The sequence below is a fragment of the Trichosurus vulpecula genome, chromosome 5, assembly GCF_011100635.1.
Source record: "Trichosurus vulpecula isolate mTriVul1 chromosome 5, mTriVul1.pri, whole genome shotgun sequence".
Classification (NCBI taxonomy): Eukaryota; Metazoa; Chordata; class Mammalia; order Diprotodontia; family Phalangeridae; genus Trichosurus; species Trichosurus vulpecula.
Window position 1 is genome coordinate 235,576,256 of NC_050577.1, and position 18,141 is coordinate 235,594,396.

The following is an 18,141-nucleotide window of genomic DNA, read 5'->3' on the forward strand; positions in this document are numbered from 1 at the left end:
TCTCTACAGTAGCAGAAAAATAATCAATATGTGAAGTGAATATTGTTAGAAAACAAAAGGCAATCTAATCCTGCTTTATAGGCAAGACTCTTCTTTCAGTGACTCTCTATAATTTGGATAGTGATTTTCAGTATTTTATCTAAATATATTAAGTCAAATAATAATCTCCCTATGCAAATTATCATCTAAATTTCAAAATGTACAAAGATATATTTACACACATTTATTTATATATATATATCCATATATATGCATATACAGATACACTGACACATACATATACACATACCCTCCCTCCCTCCTTCTTTTCTTCCCTCCTTCCTTCCTTCCTTCCTTCTTATTACTGATTTGCATTGGTGGGAACTCAGATCCCCAAGCACAGTTCAGACACTGTTTCTCTCAGTGCTGTAGGAGAATGTTTCCATGGTTTAAGAATGATATTGATAACTAGGAAATGGCCCAAAGGAGACCATCAGGATGATGACAGGCTTTGAGGCTTTGGTCCCGTAAGGATCAAATGAAGGAATGGGAGAAAGTTTATCCTAGAGAAGACAAGACTCAGGAAGGGATTTGGTAGCTCTTATCAAGTATCTGAAAGGCTATCACATGTTAGACTGCCTAGACTTGTTCTCTTGGGCACCAGCAACAATGGATGGAAGTTATATAGAAGTAAACTACCTCCCAGAGTGGAATGGACTGCCTTAAGAAATGATGAATCTCCTCTCCTTGGAAGTCTTTAAAGCAGGGGCCAGATGACTACTTGGTTATCTTAAAATGGAAAATCCTTTTGTATCTGACTTGTACTAGGTGGTCTCTGAGATCCCTTACAAGTACAAAAATATGTGATTCTGCAATGAAATCATAGATCTGGTTTCCTCTCCCCCTCAACCCCCAAAGTCAGCCACAATCCAAACAGCATAATGAACACTACCACCAGAGTGTCTCCTTTCGTGAAAGAGAAAGCCTTCCCCTCCTCCCACCAACTTTCAACTCTTGTTGAAATATCATATGAAGGTATAATATTATATGATGCCACCCTATAAAATGGTTTGATATCCAAGCTATGCTCTTCTATTTTAAAGCTATCCCCTGGATACTCAATGCTAAGGACATTCAGACTATTTTAGCTCTACCCACAGAGGTACTCAAGCTCCCCAGAGCATAACCCTTTCACTGATTCAGATCTAGGTTTTGAATGTGACTTGCCCCAGTATCCTCACGTCACCTTGTCAAAGAGTACTGCTTCCCTAGGGCTGCCCCAGGGGTCGTGTTGACGGATGGCTCTAATTGCAGTCGGTGCTGTAAACAAGGCCACCACTCCATGCTCCGAGAGCACGCGAAAGTAAGCCCCAGCATCTGGTGTTCCCACAGGCTTCCCCTGAAATGAGATTAATTAAAAATGTCACTGGGTAAAAATAACTCATATTTTCTTGACAGTTCAAGACTTGTACACTTAACAGAGCAATAGCAATAAAAATGGTTTTCAATAAATCTGGATTCTTTTTTTGTTTAAAAGGTTCCATGCTTCATATACTACAGATACATACCCCCTACCTACCTCATAGAGATATTGTGATGAAAGTGCTTTGTAAAGCTTAAAAATAATTGACTGGGGTTGAAAGCTACTCTACCCCATTTTATCTCTGATGCCTTAGCTGAATGAGAACATATTTTGATCAATCAAAAAATCTTAGACTTTAAAGCTATTGGATGGAGTTTGGATGTTATGTGAATGATACCGTATGAGAAGTGAGATTTTGTTACACACTTCTTGGTCCCTATAGATAAGGACTGAATTAGCTTGAGTGAAGAACTTTTCCAGAGTTTGGAGCATGTGGCTTTTGAGCATACACTAAGAAGTAAAAGAGGCCTCAATTCTTTCAAAGAAGGGAAATATCTGGGAGGCCTGTTTCATTGGCGCCATAAGCATCTCAGAGCAGAAAACTCTACTGAAGGAAGTTCTAAGAAAAAGCCAACTCTTAACCCAGCTTCCCCTTCCAGTGCCTGTCTATCCATAGACAATATGTTACAAATGTACTTAAAATCATTAAAAATGTATATGAGAGGCAACAAGCAACAAGCAACAGTGGCTAGAAAGCTGGCTTGGGAAACATGGTGATGGGGTTCAAATCTAGCCTTTGACAGAGCCTTATTGTGTGACCAGAGGGAAGTCAGTGAACCTCTCAGTGCTCAGGCAACTCTCCAGCAGGGTCCATTAAAGGACAGTTGTAAATCAGCAGCAAAAAAAGTAATTTCTATTATCAGGAGCCACTTATACCAATGAAATCACAGACTACCCCTCGCCCCCCAAAAATGTGCATATGTGTGCGTGCGCGCACATACACACACACACACACACACACACGCTTCAGTTCTCTAAATTCCCCAAACAAAAGACATCTAAAAAGACCTTTCTCAATCTATCATGGCAAAAATAAAGTTTTTTTTTTAAACTAAACAGAGAGTTATCATGTTTCAAAGACCCTCCCCCACCCACCCACCCACAATCAAAATTAGCCACATTGATATTCTTTTTTTCTGTTTGCCAAGAACCCATACCAATCACTTTCTTGATTGCTGAGAATTTCCATGTAAACACTTTTGCCGTGGCAACAGCGAGAAACAATCTTAATCTCCTGGCACAAATTGTGTAGTAGAAAGGTAAAAAAAAAAAAAAAAATTGGAAATCCAGGTTTCCTATGGACACATTGACCAGCATAACCTTTTCAGATAAAAGTTCATATGCAAAGGAAATCAAGTGTTATATTTTTAATCATGGACAAGAAACCACAAGAGAAACAGCATAATGGAGAGAGAGGGCAGAGGGACAGATTGGGAGTTTTGCCCTTGGGGATTGCCCAAGGCTAGTTTCCTGACCCCCCCACCCCCCCCTTTCTCCTGATTCAGCATTCTGTATATTCTCTCTATATCAGCATTATGTGCAAGGATCAGCTGCAGGGCAGGGTATAAGTTTATCTTAAGGAGAAACCCACCTGTTACCAAATAGCCCCATACCCTGGGTTATGGTACAACTATTCTCCTGACCAAACTAGGTCCCCTCCACTCAGACCATAGCTGATCAAGTAGGGCTTACTTTCTGGGAAATTCCACCTGGCACCCTCCACCCAGTTATAGGAAACTGACGACCTAAGAGGGACCCCCTTGTCACAAGATGGTCGCACCCCTGAATCCTTGTGCCATATTTCCAAATTAGCTCTGAGCTATGGATCCAACCAATGGCTGATCTTTGCTTCTGTACATCATTGCTTCTGCTAGCGACCCTGCCTAATTGTGTAATTGTGGTTTTTGCCTTTATAAGCATTGTAGTCTCTCAGTTTGGGACTGCCTGATTTGAGTGTACTTTGAGTATGTACTCCAGGTAGTCGCGTGCTTGGCCAATAAATCCACACTTAAATTTACCTTGAACCCAGGTCTCATCTCACTGTTGTTTTCTACACAACAGCAGCAACTTTCTCAGATAAAGATCTAATTTCTAAAATATATAAGGAACTGAGGCAAAATTTTAAGAATAAGAATCATTCCTCAACTGACGAATGGTCAAAATAAAAAAAAAATTTCCTAAGAAATCAAAGCAACCAAGTAATATTAAAAATGCTTTAAATCACCAATAATTAGAGACATGCAAATTAAAACAAATATAAAGTATCACTTCACAGTCCATCAAATTGTCTATGATTACAAAAAAGGAAAATGACAAATGCTAGAAGGGAAATGGAAAAACAGGTATACTGTTGTGAACTAGTCCAACTATTACAGAAAACAATTTCAAACTATGCCTTAAACTCTATTAAACTGTCTATATTCATTGACCCTGCAATAACACTACTAGGGCTATGCCCAAAGAGTTCAAAAAAATGAAGGAAATGACTGAAATGTACAAAAATATTCATGATAACCTATTTTGTGGTAGCAAAGAACTGGAAACTGAGGGGATGCATGTAAATTGGAGAATGGCTGAACAAGTTATGGTATATGAATACTACTGTGGTGTAAGAAATAATGAAGGGGATAGTTTCAGAAAAGCCTGAGAAGACCTGTATGAACTTATGAAGAGTTACTAAAGCAGAACCAGGAAAACAATTTATACAGTAACAGCAATATTGCAAAGATGATCAACTGTGAAAAACTTAAAAATTCTGATCAACTCAATGACCCATTACAATTTCAAAGGGCTCAGGATGAAAGATGCTATCTCCAAATAGATAACTTTTTAACTTTCTTATTATACTATGTTATGGAAAAGCTTGTTTTACTCCATAAATTAAAAATAACATTTAAAAAAGAAAGGATGGACTCAGAGTACAACCCAAAGCATATTTTCTTTTCTCTTTTTCTTTACTTTTCTTTTGAACACGGCTAATTCAGAAATTTGTCTTGTATGACAACACATACTGGTAATGGGCTTTGTTTCTCTTGCCTTCTCAATGGATGGGGAGGGGAAAGGGAAAGAGAGAGAACTGAAAAAAAAAATAGAATAATAAACTCTATGCCTAAATAAAAAAACATGCCTCCCCCCACAAAGGAAGCCAGAAAAGTAATTTTGCTGAAATATCCAAATAATAATAGTATTCAGATTCCATGGACAAATTAAATGTGAAGCCTAAAGATTCTGGAATGATGCATGCTTTGAAAAGACATGTCTCCTCTACCTAAATTGATATTTATATTTAGTTTATTATAATATGAATTTTTTGGTCCAGACATTATTTTATCAGTATAGAAAACTGCCAGGCAAGGAAACGTCCTCCACCAATCAAAATAGGCAAGTATTCTGCAATATTTATTCCCAAAGTGTTTCCTGGGGCACTGAAATATTAAGTGATTGTCACCATTCATATATTTATTTGAACATCAATTTATATTCATGTGACATTCAGAAATAATTAGGTCTAAAGATATTCTAATTAACAACAAAATTTATATTGGTCTCAACCTTCCTTACCAAAGGTACCCTATTATGTCTAGCCATTCTTATCCCTGCTACTTTTTCTGAAGATCAAGCTAAATCAAATGCAAGCATCTTTTCAATAGTAAAGAGTTTTGTCCTGAAATACCAATTACATGGAAACTGCATGGAAATGAAAGAGAAATGAGAAGCTGGGATATATGTTTGAATCACAGATCTCAATTTGGGAGAGATCTTTAGAGGTAAATTTGCCGCTGAGAATACTGATTAAGGCCCTTGCTCAAAACAGTAAATAGAAGAGCCAGATTTCAAACTCAGATGCTCTAAACCCAAATCGAGCCCTCTTTATCCTCCATCATGCACACTCATTCCCCATTCTAAGCAGGTAGACCAATGTCTCCCTCCCAACTCCACTTCCAACAGTAAGTTGATTTACATCCTGTACTCTTGAACTGTCCTCGTCTTTTAATTACTCACTTTTCTCACCTGTAAAATAAGAAGGTGAGAGTAGAGTATTATGGGAGTCTCTTCTAGATATAAATGCTATGACCCGGTTACACATACTTATATTTCTTCCTTTAATGGTTCTTCTTTCCTTTCTAGTTTCTTTCCTTTGTTCTTTTCTTTTCTAGTTCCTTTCTTTGCTCTCTTCTTCTCTCCTTCTTCTCTTCCCAACTTACATCTCTTAATACATCAATTAACCAAGGCATAAACTAAGTGCAAACAAATCTTTTTTAAAAATATAATAATGTTTTCCCCAATTACATGTTAAAACAATTTTAATTTTTTTTGAAGTTTTGAGTTACAGATTTTTATCTCTCCCTCCCTCCCCTCCCTTCTCCCTGAGACAGTGAACAACCTGATATATGCAAATAAGTCTTTAATGAATTTCAGAGAATTGAACTGCTTCAAACTACAGCATGAAATCAAATGTTGTTATAGGGAGCAGAAAGAATTAGACATACTCTGGACCTTTACATATATCAGAAAAGAAATTTAAGCAGAAAGGCAGGTAAGCTTCCAGAACATTTAGAAGAGACAGACCCCTTGCACCTATATTAGAAGGGAGAGAGAGTAGGGGTGCGGAGTGACCCTAGGAAGATTCCCCCTACACATACCCAATGACCAGAGAATAACCTTGTGAACCTCAGAAGATCAGTTTTTCAAATTCTGAATTTCCCATTAGCGTTAATAGAAGTGTTCTCAGAAGCACTATGTGATGGCAATATCTATTGATGGTAACTGAGACACACCAAAGACAATCCAAATGTACTGAAGACAGGCAGGACCTTACAAGAGAAATGTACCTTATGGCAGCCCAGCAGAGAGCTATATCTAAGGAGAAATCTACCAGTACTCTATGAAGGTTGCAAAGGGTTTCCAGAATTTAGGAACTCTTAATTTACTCTCTGAACCCAATGAGTCCACTCTATGCAGAGACCTTGTCTGAAAGGGAAAAGTGAGCCTCTGGTTTGGGGCTTGTTGTTTTGATCATACCAACTCAGCTAATTAACTCTGACTGGCTCTTTTATAATCAATGGGGAACACACTGGATAGGGCTTCCTGAGCAATAGTACTTGAGAACTTCACCCTCTTAGGGTGACACTAGAATCCTGAGGGGAGGAGTAGTTAGCTGCTCTCTGGAGAACCACCCCTGGTAAGGTGATCAGCAGTTGGGGAAACAGACCAAAGGAGATGTTACATTAATGTCATTCTTTACCTCTCTTCTCTCCTTTCTCATTTCTTTCCCTTGTACATTCTCTGTTTCTCTGTCTCTGTCTTGAGACACCCACAATACATAGCTGTGTGAGACATTTTATTTATCATGGCCAATCTCAAACAGTGTAGTTACACACAGTTATTTATTTGCACCTACTGTTTCCATAAATCAAACCCATATTTCTCTTTCTCCTCATCCAAGTCAATAGACTGACATAATCAAACTCACAGTTAGAATCAGAACCCAAATGCTTATTTTTTACTTCAGAATTTGATTATTTTGAATACATTACTTTCATTATCTTTCAATCATCACCTTTAAGCCTAGAGAGGTTAAAAAATTACTTTTATATCTCTTATACATCCTGGGGCCTACAAACCCTTTTCAGCACTTGGAAGTAACTGATTGTGACTTGGAAGATCCAAACATCACCAACCAAAACTCATTTGGCTAAGTGTAAATCAGAATTAAGTCCTTCTATCACAATTTCTCAGATAAATTAAACAAAGGGAGATAATATTTTAAGGGAGTTTGATCTTCTCTGGAAAAGGTATTAAACTTTTACTGTTGCGTCATGTGATCACAGTGACAAGGATAACACCCACATTTTAAGATAACACTCATAGTATTTATAAAGGAATTTTATTCCACATGACTATGTACATAAGAGAGGTGATTTACTGGTCACTGGCTTTTTTTTTAAACCGTGTTAATTCAACATTAAAGTTAATGTTTATCCAGAAGCTTTTATGAAGATGGAAAGGCTTTGATTATGGCTTCAGTTATAGCATCTGTCTACTCTTCAAAGACCAGTCTTGCTAAGTACACAGAGGTTTATGACCAGCAGATTGGCAATTACTCGATGAATTATTTGGCTATGACCACCCACTTAACAGATAAAAACCCAAAATGGCCCTTAATCCTTTCCATCCAGTTAACCCATCAGTGCAAAGATCTTGGTCAGGTATCCCAGATGGATGGTAATCTGGGCTCGGGACTGAACAGAGAGGATAGCAAACTGGAATGGCACTTGGGAAATCTTGTGGCTCTTCCAGTGATCACAAGGTACTTCATGATTTTTTTAAACACCCAATTTTTAAAATGCCAATATTCTCTCTTTTCCATTTAATTTTTTAAAATTAATAAAAGTTTGTCATCTCTCCCTCTTCCTGCTCCACTATTGAGAAAAAGGAAAAAAAACTGTGATAAATACGGTTAGTAAAGGAGAATATATTTCCACAATAGCTGTGACCAAAGCAACAGCAACAACAAACAAAAAACACAAAACAAAACAAAGCATGTCTCATTCCATACTCTGAGTCCATCACTTCTCTGCCAAGAGTTAAGAAGCATGTTTCATCACGGGTCTTTTGGAATCATGGCCATTCTTTGTGTTGATCAGATTTCTTATGTCATTCCTTGTAATGTTGTTATAGTATAAATTGTTTTCCCTGACTGGTGGAACTGTGAATTCACACTCTGGAAAACAATCTGAAACTATGTCCCCAAAGTGAATAAACTGTGCGTACCCTTTTGCCCGGTAATACACAGACCTATACCTGAAAGAGAACAAAGGAAAACGAAAGAAATATGTATGTGGCAAAATATTTGGAGTCCCTGTTTCTTTTCTTTGTAGTAGCAACGAACTAGAAACAAAAAGTGTTCACATTTGTTGGTGAATGGCTGAACATATAATATAGAATTGTAATGGAATACTATTGAGCTATAAGAAATGATGAAAGGGATGCTTTCAGAGAAACTTTGGAAGATTTAATGAAGCAGTGCAAAATACGGTGACTACAAGCATTAATACTCTCTAGGGGGTGCTATATGACTAAGAATTATAGGACACCTTGACAATCAACACTGAAGCTCACCCAAAGTGCAAAGGAGAGATAGATGATAGGACTCAATAAGCTGTAGAATGTGACCAATGATGACCCACATGCAAAGAAGAGTCAATAAGACACCATTAAGAATCTGAATAACCAACCCTCCATTTCCTACCCGCCTCCAAAATTGCTGACTGGTCACATAGCAAAAAAGGAGAGATGATAGAGTTCTAGTGTTATGGTTGTTAGTTGTTTCACTCATGTCTGACTCTTTGTGACCCCATTTGGGGCTTTCTTGAAAGACATACTGAAGTGGTTTGCCATTTCCTTTTCTAGTTCATTTTACAGATGAGGAAACTAAGGCAAGAAGGATTAACTTGCCCGAGGGCACACAGCTAGTGAGTGTCTGAGGACAGATTTGAACTCAGGAAGATGAGTCTTCGTGACTCCATTCCTGGCACCTCATTCCACTGTGCTACCTGGCTGACCTTAGTGTTATAGAAGTATCCATGAAAAAAATGTATATGTATGCGTGTGTGTGTGTGCGTATGTGTGTGCATGCATGTGTTTATATGTGTGTGTGTATATGTATGCATGTGTGTGTATGTGTATGTGTGTGTGTGCGTGTGTGTGATGAAATCTTGGCTCCATCAATGAAACTGGGCTTCTAAACATTTTGTGCATCATAGACCCAATTGGCAGCCTGGTGAGGCCTATGGACCCCTCCTCAGAATAATGTTTTTAAAAGCATGATATAACATATATAGGATTTTGAAGGAAACCAATTACATTGAAATACACAGACATACATGCATACATATACACACATATTAAAGTTCATGGATCTCAAAGTCAGGATTAAGTAAGATCCATAGTCCTCTTCCAGTACAAAACAGTGACACCGAACTACTGACCATGACTGAATTTCACTAAGTAGGGACAGGTAGCAATAGGATGAATCAACAGCAAATATTTTTGTTGTGAATATATATCATAGCTTATAGATATAGAATAAGAAGGAGCTTTAGATATCACCTACCACAATCCCCTCAGGTTACAAATGAGGAAACTGAGGCTAAGAGAATCACCTAAATGACTTGCCCAAGTTCACACAGTGAGTGTCAGAGGCAGGACTTGAATCCAGATCTTCCTGGCTCCAAGTCTAATATCTTATCTAATATTTAATATCTTATCCTTTATGCTGCACTGCATTTGGAATTATGACCCACTCAAACTTGCACAGACAGGAGACACATAGAGACAGAGTGACTTAAACAGACAGGGACTGTAAGTAATGATCTTGCTAGCAGTTGCAGTGGGGGGTGCAAAACCAACAACAACCAACTCACAGAATGCTGCAAGTCCAGGTTCCCTTGATCTGCTTTACTAAGGAAAGCAACATTAAGGGGTTAACTATCTTACTTTAATCCAACATACAAATATCATTCACTTAGTTCAGGGGAAAAAGCCAGCACCCTGAACTTGAGAGCAAATACGAACAAATTACAAACATCAACAGACAGACCAAATACAATTCATAGTTACCAACATCTGAGTTCAGCCGGGAGCTCGACAAGGGCTGGTCCAGAGTCACACAATACTCCTGCTGTGGGTCAGAGCTCCAAAAAAGAGAAAACCAACCCCTGGTTTTATATCTTTTTCAGGGTCAAGGGTGAGTCACACATGCGACTCACCCATGTGACCTAAAATCGCCACAAAAATGCAACTTAAACCCACTTGGTCTAAAAAGGCTCTCATGTCACAAACATGTCACTCAAACCCATGTAAACTAGGCTTTCCCTTGAGACAAGGAGGTCATCAAGGACTCCTAGTTTGATCAAGGAAATAAAGGCCAAACTCTTCAAGGGCACTTGGTTGAATTAAGTGCTAAGAGCCCATTTTGATTGCCAATACAGGGACATAGATAGAGAGGGACAGAGATAGGAAAGAAGAACCGAAGTAAAAGGAGGGGGAGCCAAAGGAAGGAAGGAAAGAGAAGAAAAGAGGGAGAGAAAGACAGACATAGAGCCAGAAATGAAAAAGAGGATATAGGACAGAGGGAACAAGTCAGAGAGAGAGAGAGCAACTAAAGATGTGGTAGATGTCCCTTCCTTGGGGGCATAAGCACAGTCTGCATAATTATTTTTCACATTACAGGGGAGATTCCTTTTGTGTATGGGTTGGATTGGATGGTGGCTGATTTTCCTCCCAACTCTCACATTTCAAGGTTCTGTAAAGCTTTTTGCAAGCCTTAAATGTCTCATCCTTATTATTATATATCCACGTGTGACTTTTTCATGTCATGAATTGCCTTTGATTAATTCTGAAAGCAGACCAGCCTCTCCATCAATACCCAGGATGGCTACTGGCTGCCTTATCCTACCACCCAGCAAGCTAATATGTTATTGGAAGGTGGTGTGGTCAGAACTTGCGATTTGAAGAAAATTCCCTCTACCACAGCAGATCAGAAACTATCCAGCAACTTACAGTTTTAGACCATTATCTGGGGCAGTGAGAGGTTAAGTGAATTGCCCAGAATTATGAAGCCAAAATGGTAATTTCATAGATTTAAAAGTAAAAGGTACCCCAGAGGTCATCTAGTCCAACTCCCTCTTCTGACAGATGAAGAAACTGAGTTCAAGAAAGGCTAACTGATTTTCCCCAAGGTCAGCCAGACTCCATCGATTATGCCATGCAGCAACTCTTGATTATAATAAAAACATTCCATTTAGGAATTCCTTTTTGTAAAACCAACATTGGTACTTCCCTCCACTAGCATTAAGGATTAAACAAAGAAAGTGTTAAAAATCATAAAATCAACAGCTAACTTGGAGAAGAAATCCTATTTTTCAATTATTCCTCCCTTCCTCAATATATATCTGACTCCATGCTCAAGAAAGGAATGATTATTTCCTGGCACAACAACTCTTCAAGATAGGATGAACTGTTATAGTACTTGCAAGTCACTTAACCTCTTGGTGCCAATGGCAACTTTCTAATAGTATAAGTTGAAAGGCAGCTGTTGGCCAGCATTCCTTTCTGGGAGCCAAATCTACTTCCTACCCCTAGCTCCCATTTCTAGCTATCTGACTTGTTCAGGAAGCACCCTATATTAGGGACACTCATAAAGTTTCTTTTGTTTTCTTCCTTTAAAGCTCCAGCCTTGATAATATTGGAATTGAGGTGAGTCTGTAGGTAACCCCATTCCTGCTCTATTTGCTACAGACCATTGAATATTTATCCAGAATGATAAAACATCAGAGCTAGAACGGACCTCAGAGACTATCTGATCAAGCCCACCTTTGAAAAGGAATGAATTCCACACCAACAATGGAAGTCTTCTGGCCATGGGAAACATACTACTACCTCCACAAGTGGCCCAGCCCACTCAATAATTTCAGAATTTTTTTTCTTTTTTTCAAACTTCTGTCTGCATATCTGTAACTCCCCTGCAAGGCTCCTGGTTCTGCTCTCTGAGGTCAAGCAGGCAGCCCTTCAAATGTTTGAAGGAAGCTATCACAAATTCCCTAATTTTTCTCTCATACAAGAGAATATGTGGTTCGGTAGGAGGAAGGAGGAGGGAAAGGTGACCTAGAGATCACTCCTAAAGAGCAAAAGATTTGATGAGATCCAAGTCCTTTACCAAAAGTTCCCATCCTGTGATTCTCCCATCATTTCACTACAGATTAGGTGATCAGTGAACAATCTGACTTTTTCTTCCCTTTTTTTCCCCCTGGCAGGTTCCTCAGAGTCACAAAGACATGAGCAAAGGGTAGTTCCCTTGATCATAATGATACCTAACATAGCCCTAAGATAGACATTCCCCAGACATAAGATCTCTTCTGTTGTTGGTCTTCTGATATTCATCACCAACTTGATTACAATGGTAGCCCTCAATCTCAGGAAAACTCAAGTCCACAGCTCATTTTGCCTTTGCCCTTATTCTCCTAAACCAATTGGCAATCTTATTTGGACACTGAGTGAATATGGTCATTATAACTCCCCTCAGCCACTACTTCCTTCTTCTCTGCTTAGTAAGTCATATTTTTATCTTCCACAGAGGGATAATAATATGGCTAATTAAAACCCACATTCGGGGACCTCTCTTTGGGATGTGTCACAATAAATAAGGGTTCTTCCGCATTAACAACTACCATAGAAGGCTGAATTCCTTATTAGTCTAATGAGCTCTTGAATGATTAATGAGCTGGCTAGAGTCAAAGGACTCATGTTTACTGCCAGTGTGGCAATAGGCATGACACTTTTCTTCCCTGGGCTTTCCTGTAAAATGAGGGAATTGGATGAGGCAGCCTCTAAGGTTCTTTCTAACTTAAATTCTATGATCCTAAAGATCATAGGGGCCTCTAGGTGGCACAATGGATAGATTGCCAGGCTTAGAGTCAGGAAGACCTGAGTTCAGCCTCAGATACTTAGTAGCTGTGTGACCCTGGGCAAGTCACTTAACCCTTTTTACTTCAGTTTCCTCATCAATAAAATAAGCTGGAGAAGGAAATGGCAAACCACTCCAGTGTCTTTGCAAAAAAAAAAAACAACTCCAAAATGTGCTACAGTGAGTTGAACACAACTGAAAAATGACTGAACAATAAAGACCAGAGCCTAATTTTCACTTCTGCTCATATCTTCCTAGGAAGTTGCCTGAAGGCCATTTCATTTTTTCTCTAAGAACCCATGGCCTACCTTGTGACAATCATATGGCCCATCTATTATCACAGAGAAAGTGGACTTAGAGGCAGTATAATTTAGTTGAGACAGCACAGAGTTGCAGTCAAGGAAGACTGTTGGATTCACCTGCCTCTGGGCTTTAGCAGGATCATAACTAAAGGCCGAGAACAAAGCCAGGCTATCCTTAGAAGTTCCTGTTTTGCTTTTACATCATATTTGTAAATTTTGTCTTCACAAGCAGAGTTTAAACTCTTGAAAGGAAACTCAAGGGATTGTGCCTTGTCCTCATTCCAAGTTCTACACAAAGTACCCCACACCTCTGAACACATTAAAAAATACACGATAAACACTACTGATTGTCTTATCCATGACAAAAACTATACCTATCTATTATTATTATGTCTTTTAAAAAAGAGAGGAAATACTGCTTCCAGGGCTATATCCCAAAGAGATCATAACAATGAGAAAAGGACCCACAAGTACAAAAATATTTATAGCACTTCTTTGTGTGGTGGCCAAGAACTGGAAATTGAGGGGATGCCCATCAATTGGGGAATGGCTGATCAAGTTGTGGTATATGAATGTAATGGAATGTGCTATAAGAAATGATGAACAGGCAGACTTTGGGAAAACCTGGACTTATATGAACTGATGCTGAATGAAGTGAGCAGAACCAGGAGAACAGGGTACACAGTAACAGCCACAGTGTGCGAGGACTGATTTTTGATAGACCCAGCCCTTCTCAGCAATGCAAGGATCTAAAACTTTTCCAAAGGACTCATGATAGAAACTGCCATCCACATCCAGAGAAAGAACTATGGAGTCGGAAAGCAAAGTGAAGCAGACTCTTTTCTATTTTGTTTTGTTTTCTCATGGTTTCTCCCATTTGTTATAATTCTTCTATGCAAGTGAAAATGTGCTTAATAGGAATGTTTGTGTAGAGCCCATATCAGATTGCATATGGTCTTGGGGAGGGAGTGGGGAAAGAGGGGGAGAAAACGTAAAACTTATGGAAGAGAATGTTGCAAACTGAAAATAAAGAAATAAAGTATCAAAAAAGAGGGGGAGGAAAGTCAGCCAAACAAACTCAGTGGGGGAAAATAAAAACAAAATCCAATAAGTAATATATTTGAACAACTAACCATGCAAGGAGGTAGAAAGAAGCTGGCATCAGCTGTACAATTTTTTCCAATTTCAGAAATAGATCACATAATATAGTCAATACCCGGGCAAAACCTGAGTCATCAACTTCTATTCATGTTCCTACTAAAGAGGGATTGTTGGTATTACTGGCAACCAAAAAATAAACCCTGCCTTCTGCATTACCTTATAATAAAAGGCATCCCTTTTCCTGGGTCTGTGCCTCGTTTTTATTGTGTTAGTTAAAATTCACTATATGCAGAAAGTCACCATGCAATTAAGAAAAGTCACTCATGCAGATCACTACTGGGAACTGCAATGGAAATTAATAGACACAACTGTCAGTCTTAAAGACATTACTGTGGAATTTGGGGGACAAAAAACAGGACAAATCAGTGAATACCTAAAACTTTTAACAGCTAAGTGGAACAGTGGATAGAGCACTGGACCAGAAGTCAAGAAGATCTGAGATCAAATCCAGCCTTATAAGCTGGGTGATCCTGGGCAAGACACTTAACCTGTCTGCCTCAGTGTCCTCATCTATAAAATCAGAATAATAATACCACTTTTGTCTTATAGTTTTTTCTTATGATCAAACAAGACAATATTTGTAAAGCATTTTGTAAACCTTAAAAGGACATACAAATGCTACCCCTTACAAATAGCAAATAAATATTAATAAAGAATGCAGGTAAACACATGCTATTTGTATAGCAAATTACATCCTATAGGGATATTAGTAGATACCAGGGAGAGTCAATGGCCATACCTAGAAGGGGCCTTCTTAGACAGAACCTCAATATTGAGCAAGGAGATTGGCTTATGTGTGAATTATAATTCAGGAACAGTTATTAATTCATATACACTTTCCTCTATAAGAGTTACCTAAGCTCTCAATTTCCATGTCTGGCCACTCAATATCCATGATATCCTATAGAATACAGATATTTATCTATATTGACCTAATACATAATATGATATGCATGTGTTATACATTACACGCAAATGTATCATTATAATGTAATATGGCTATTGTACTACAGGTTTATATTATATTAATATTATATTTAAGTGGATAGAGTACCAGAGGTGGAGTCAGGAAGACTCATCTTCCTGAGTTCAAATCTGGCCTCAAACTTTTACTAGCTTTGTAACCCTGGGCAAGTCGCTTAACCCTGTTTGCCTCAGTTTCTTCATCTGTAAAATGAGCTGGAGAAGGAAATGGCAAACTACTCCAGTATCTCCACCAAGAAAACCCCCAATGGGGTCATAAGGAGTTGGACATGACTGGAAAACAAATGAATATTATGTTTTATCTAGCACTGTATAATGTGTCAAGTGATATTAATATAAAGGTATATAATATAGGCAGGAACAAAACCAGGAAAAAAAGCATAGGTGCACAGTCCTACTCTAGAGAGGTCAATTATAAAGATCAAGTGAGTAGAGAAGCTTCTACATGAGGAGAGATGAGAAAAAATGGAATCATTCAACTGGGAAAGATAAAGACTGAAATAACATTAAAGCCTAGGAAGTTATGACCTTAGTGAGCACAGGCCTGCTCACGAGATCCCAGAATACCAGAATCAGAAGGCGTTACTATGCTTTTGAAGAATAAAAGAAGCAGATTTGGGACAAATAAAAGGAAGCATAGTACCTATTTACACAGCAGGTACTATACATGGGCAATTTACTGGTCCCAGTTGCTTAAAACAAAATATAAGAAAGTAAAAAAAGGTACTATATCCTCATATTGTGAGAGGAATGCAAAGGAAAGTAACATACCAACTCTCCAACAAAAGGTCATTTGATATCAGAAGTACCCATATCAGAGGCAGAACCAGGAAAAGGGTTAGACGGAGGAGGAATACAGATGCACTCCTGGCCTGACCTGAGGTCTTTGAAGATATGACATTGGCTGTGGATTGGGAAGCAATTTACTAAGGGACTGAAAATTAGTGATGATGAGTTTTAATTGAATTGGTAATTACTCTAGGTATCAGAGATGGGAAGAAGTTATGGGAGTGTCATGGGTGAGGTGGGGGGAGGGGAGGTATTGCTTACAAGTGAGCAAAAATGAAAAAGGTCAGGGGTTGGGCAGTTACAAAATTAAAAAGCCTTACTGTTGAAAGGATCTTCAAGGCATCTAGTCTAATCCACACATGGGAAAAAATTTGTTCTAAAATATATCTGATTCATCCAGTCTTTCCTTGAAGACCTCCGGTAGGTAGAAACTCAGTATTTTCATGCTCAAAGCAGAAAATTCTATTTCTGGCTACATCTATTTTTTCTTGAAACAAGTCAATATTTGACTTCCTTAAAATTTTCACCTGTTGTATTTAGTTATCCCCTTTAAGGTGAAATTGGACACATCTCATCTTTCATCTATATGATAGCCCTTAAAAATTCTTAGATACATTTCACCCCAAGCCTTCTGTACTCCAAGCAAAACACTCCCACTTTTTTGAACTTTTCCCCCATGACATCAACTTGAGGTCATTCACCATTCCTGCTTGTCCTCATCAAATGTTGAATCATTTCTCTATGTAGTATGTCCTCTGGGTGTTCTCCATCCTTCCAAGCTGGAGGCTGTTGTTGTTGGTCCTTCATTCTTAAAGGGATCATAACATTAGGGAGGTGATGTGATGACATGCAAGCGAATTGGATTTAAGTAAGGGAAGGCTGCACAAGGTCACCAGCCTCACTTTCTCCTCTGGAGCCATCTGGGGTCCAATGGCCAATTATAGAACCGGGTGACTAGAGATGCCCCAGGATGTAGGGGGAGCCAAGCTAGAGGACAAATAAAAGGAAGTGCTTACCTGCATACACAACAGATATTAAACGATAATTTAGCATTCCCAGTCACTTAAGTCAAAAATATAAGAAAAGAAAGGAAGGAAAGCACTTTCATATCCCCATATTTTGAAAATGATGCCATGGAGAAAGGAACCTATTTTCCATCAAAACGTCACTGAAAACTTCAGTTTTCAAATCAATTAATCAACAAGCATTGATTAAGTACCTACTAGGTTTCAGGCACTGTGCTAGGTACTAGGGATAAAATCTCTTCTTTTCAGGAGCTCACATTCTAATGGGGGAGATAAGAAGTAGATGTACAATTATATGCATGATTAATATAAAGAGAATAAATACAAATATATACAAAATATATTTGAATTTGTATTATAAGATATTTTCAATGTAATTGCCCCCCTTCCATCTGCATGGAAAAAGTTAATTAGTAAAGCTTAAGTAGTACCCAGAACCACTCTTAGAGGTGTGGTTTATCATTTGTGACTTTGCATGTAGAAATTCAATGTAATCCCTATGCAATATACCTGGAAACATTACCATAGCATTATGCAGAAATATATTATATGCCAGAATATACATTATATGCCAAAAAATGCAGTCTACACATTGTCAATACTTTCCTGGTAATATCACTTCTGTGCTATAATAGAAGATTTTTTGTAATGTGTGAAACTCGTATTTAATATTTGCATAGTTTTGACTATGGTTGTGGTATGTCCGTTTTCATCCGCAAATAGTTAAGTACGCAAAGCAGCACAATCTTTGATAATCTCCAATTGATTTTTATATATGGAGAGAGGATACCTCACGCCCACTTGGGTGCAATAACTCTTAGTGCAAAACTCTCAGGAGAGGTTGTTAACCTCTGTTGTGTCATGGAACCCTAGGGCAATCTGATAAAGCCTTCTCTGAACAATGTTTTTAAATGCATAAAACATATACAATTGCCATTGAAAGCAATTATAATGAAATGAAGATGTACTTTTTTCCATTTACCAATTTTGTGGGATCCCCCAGGTTAATAA

The 18,141-nt window shown here is 38.3% G+C and overlaps 1 protein-coding gene across 1 annotated transcript in view; it reads right to left on the reverse strand.

The window, feature by feature from the left end:
* Positions 1–18,141, reverse strand: part of ACSS3 (acyl-CoA synthetase short chain family member 3) — a 233,562-nt gene that overhangs the window by 96,917 nt on the left and 118,504 nt on the right. The window contains 2 exon segments of the mRNA XM_036759566.1: positions 1,226–1,263; positions 1,265–1,378. Coding sequence (XP_036615461.1) covers positions 1,226–1,263; positions 1,265–1,378 — 152 coding nt within the window.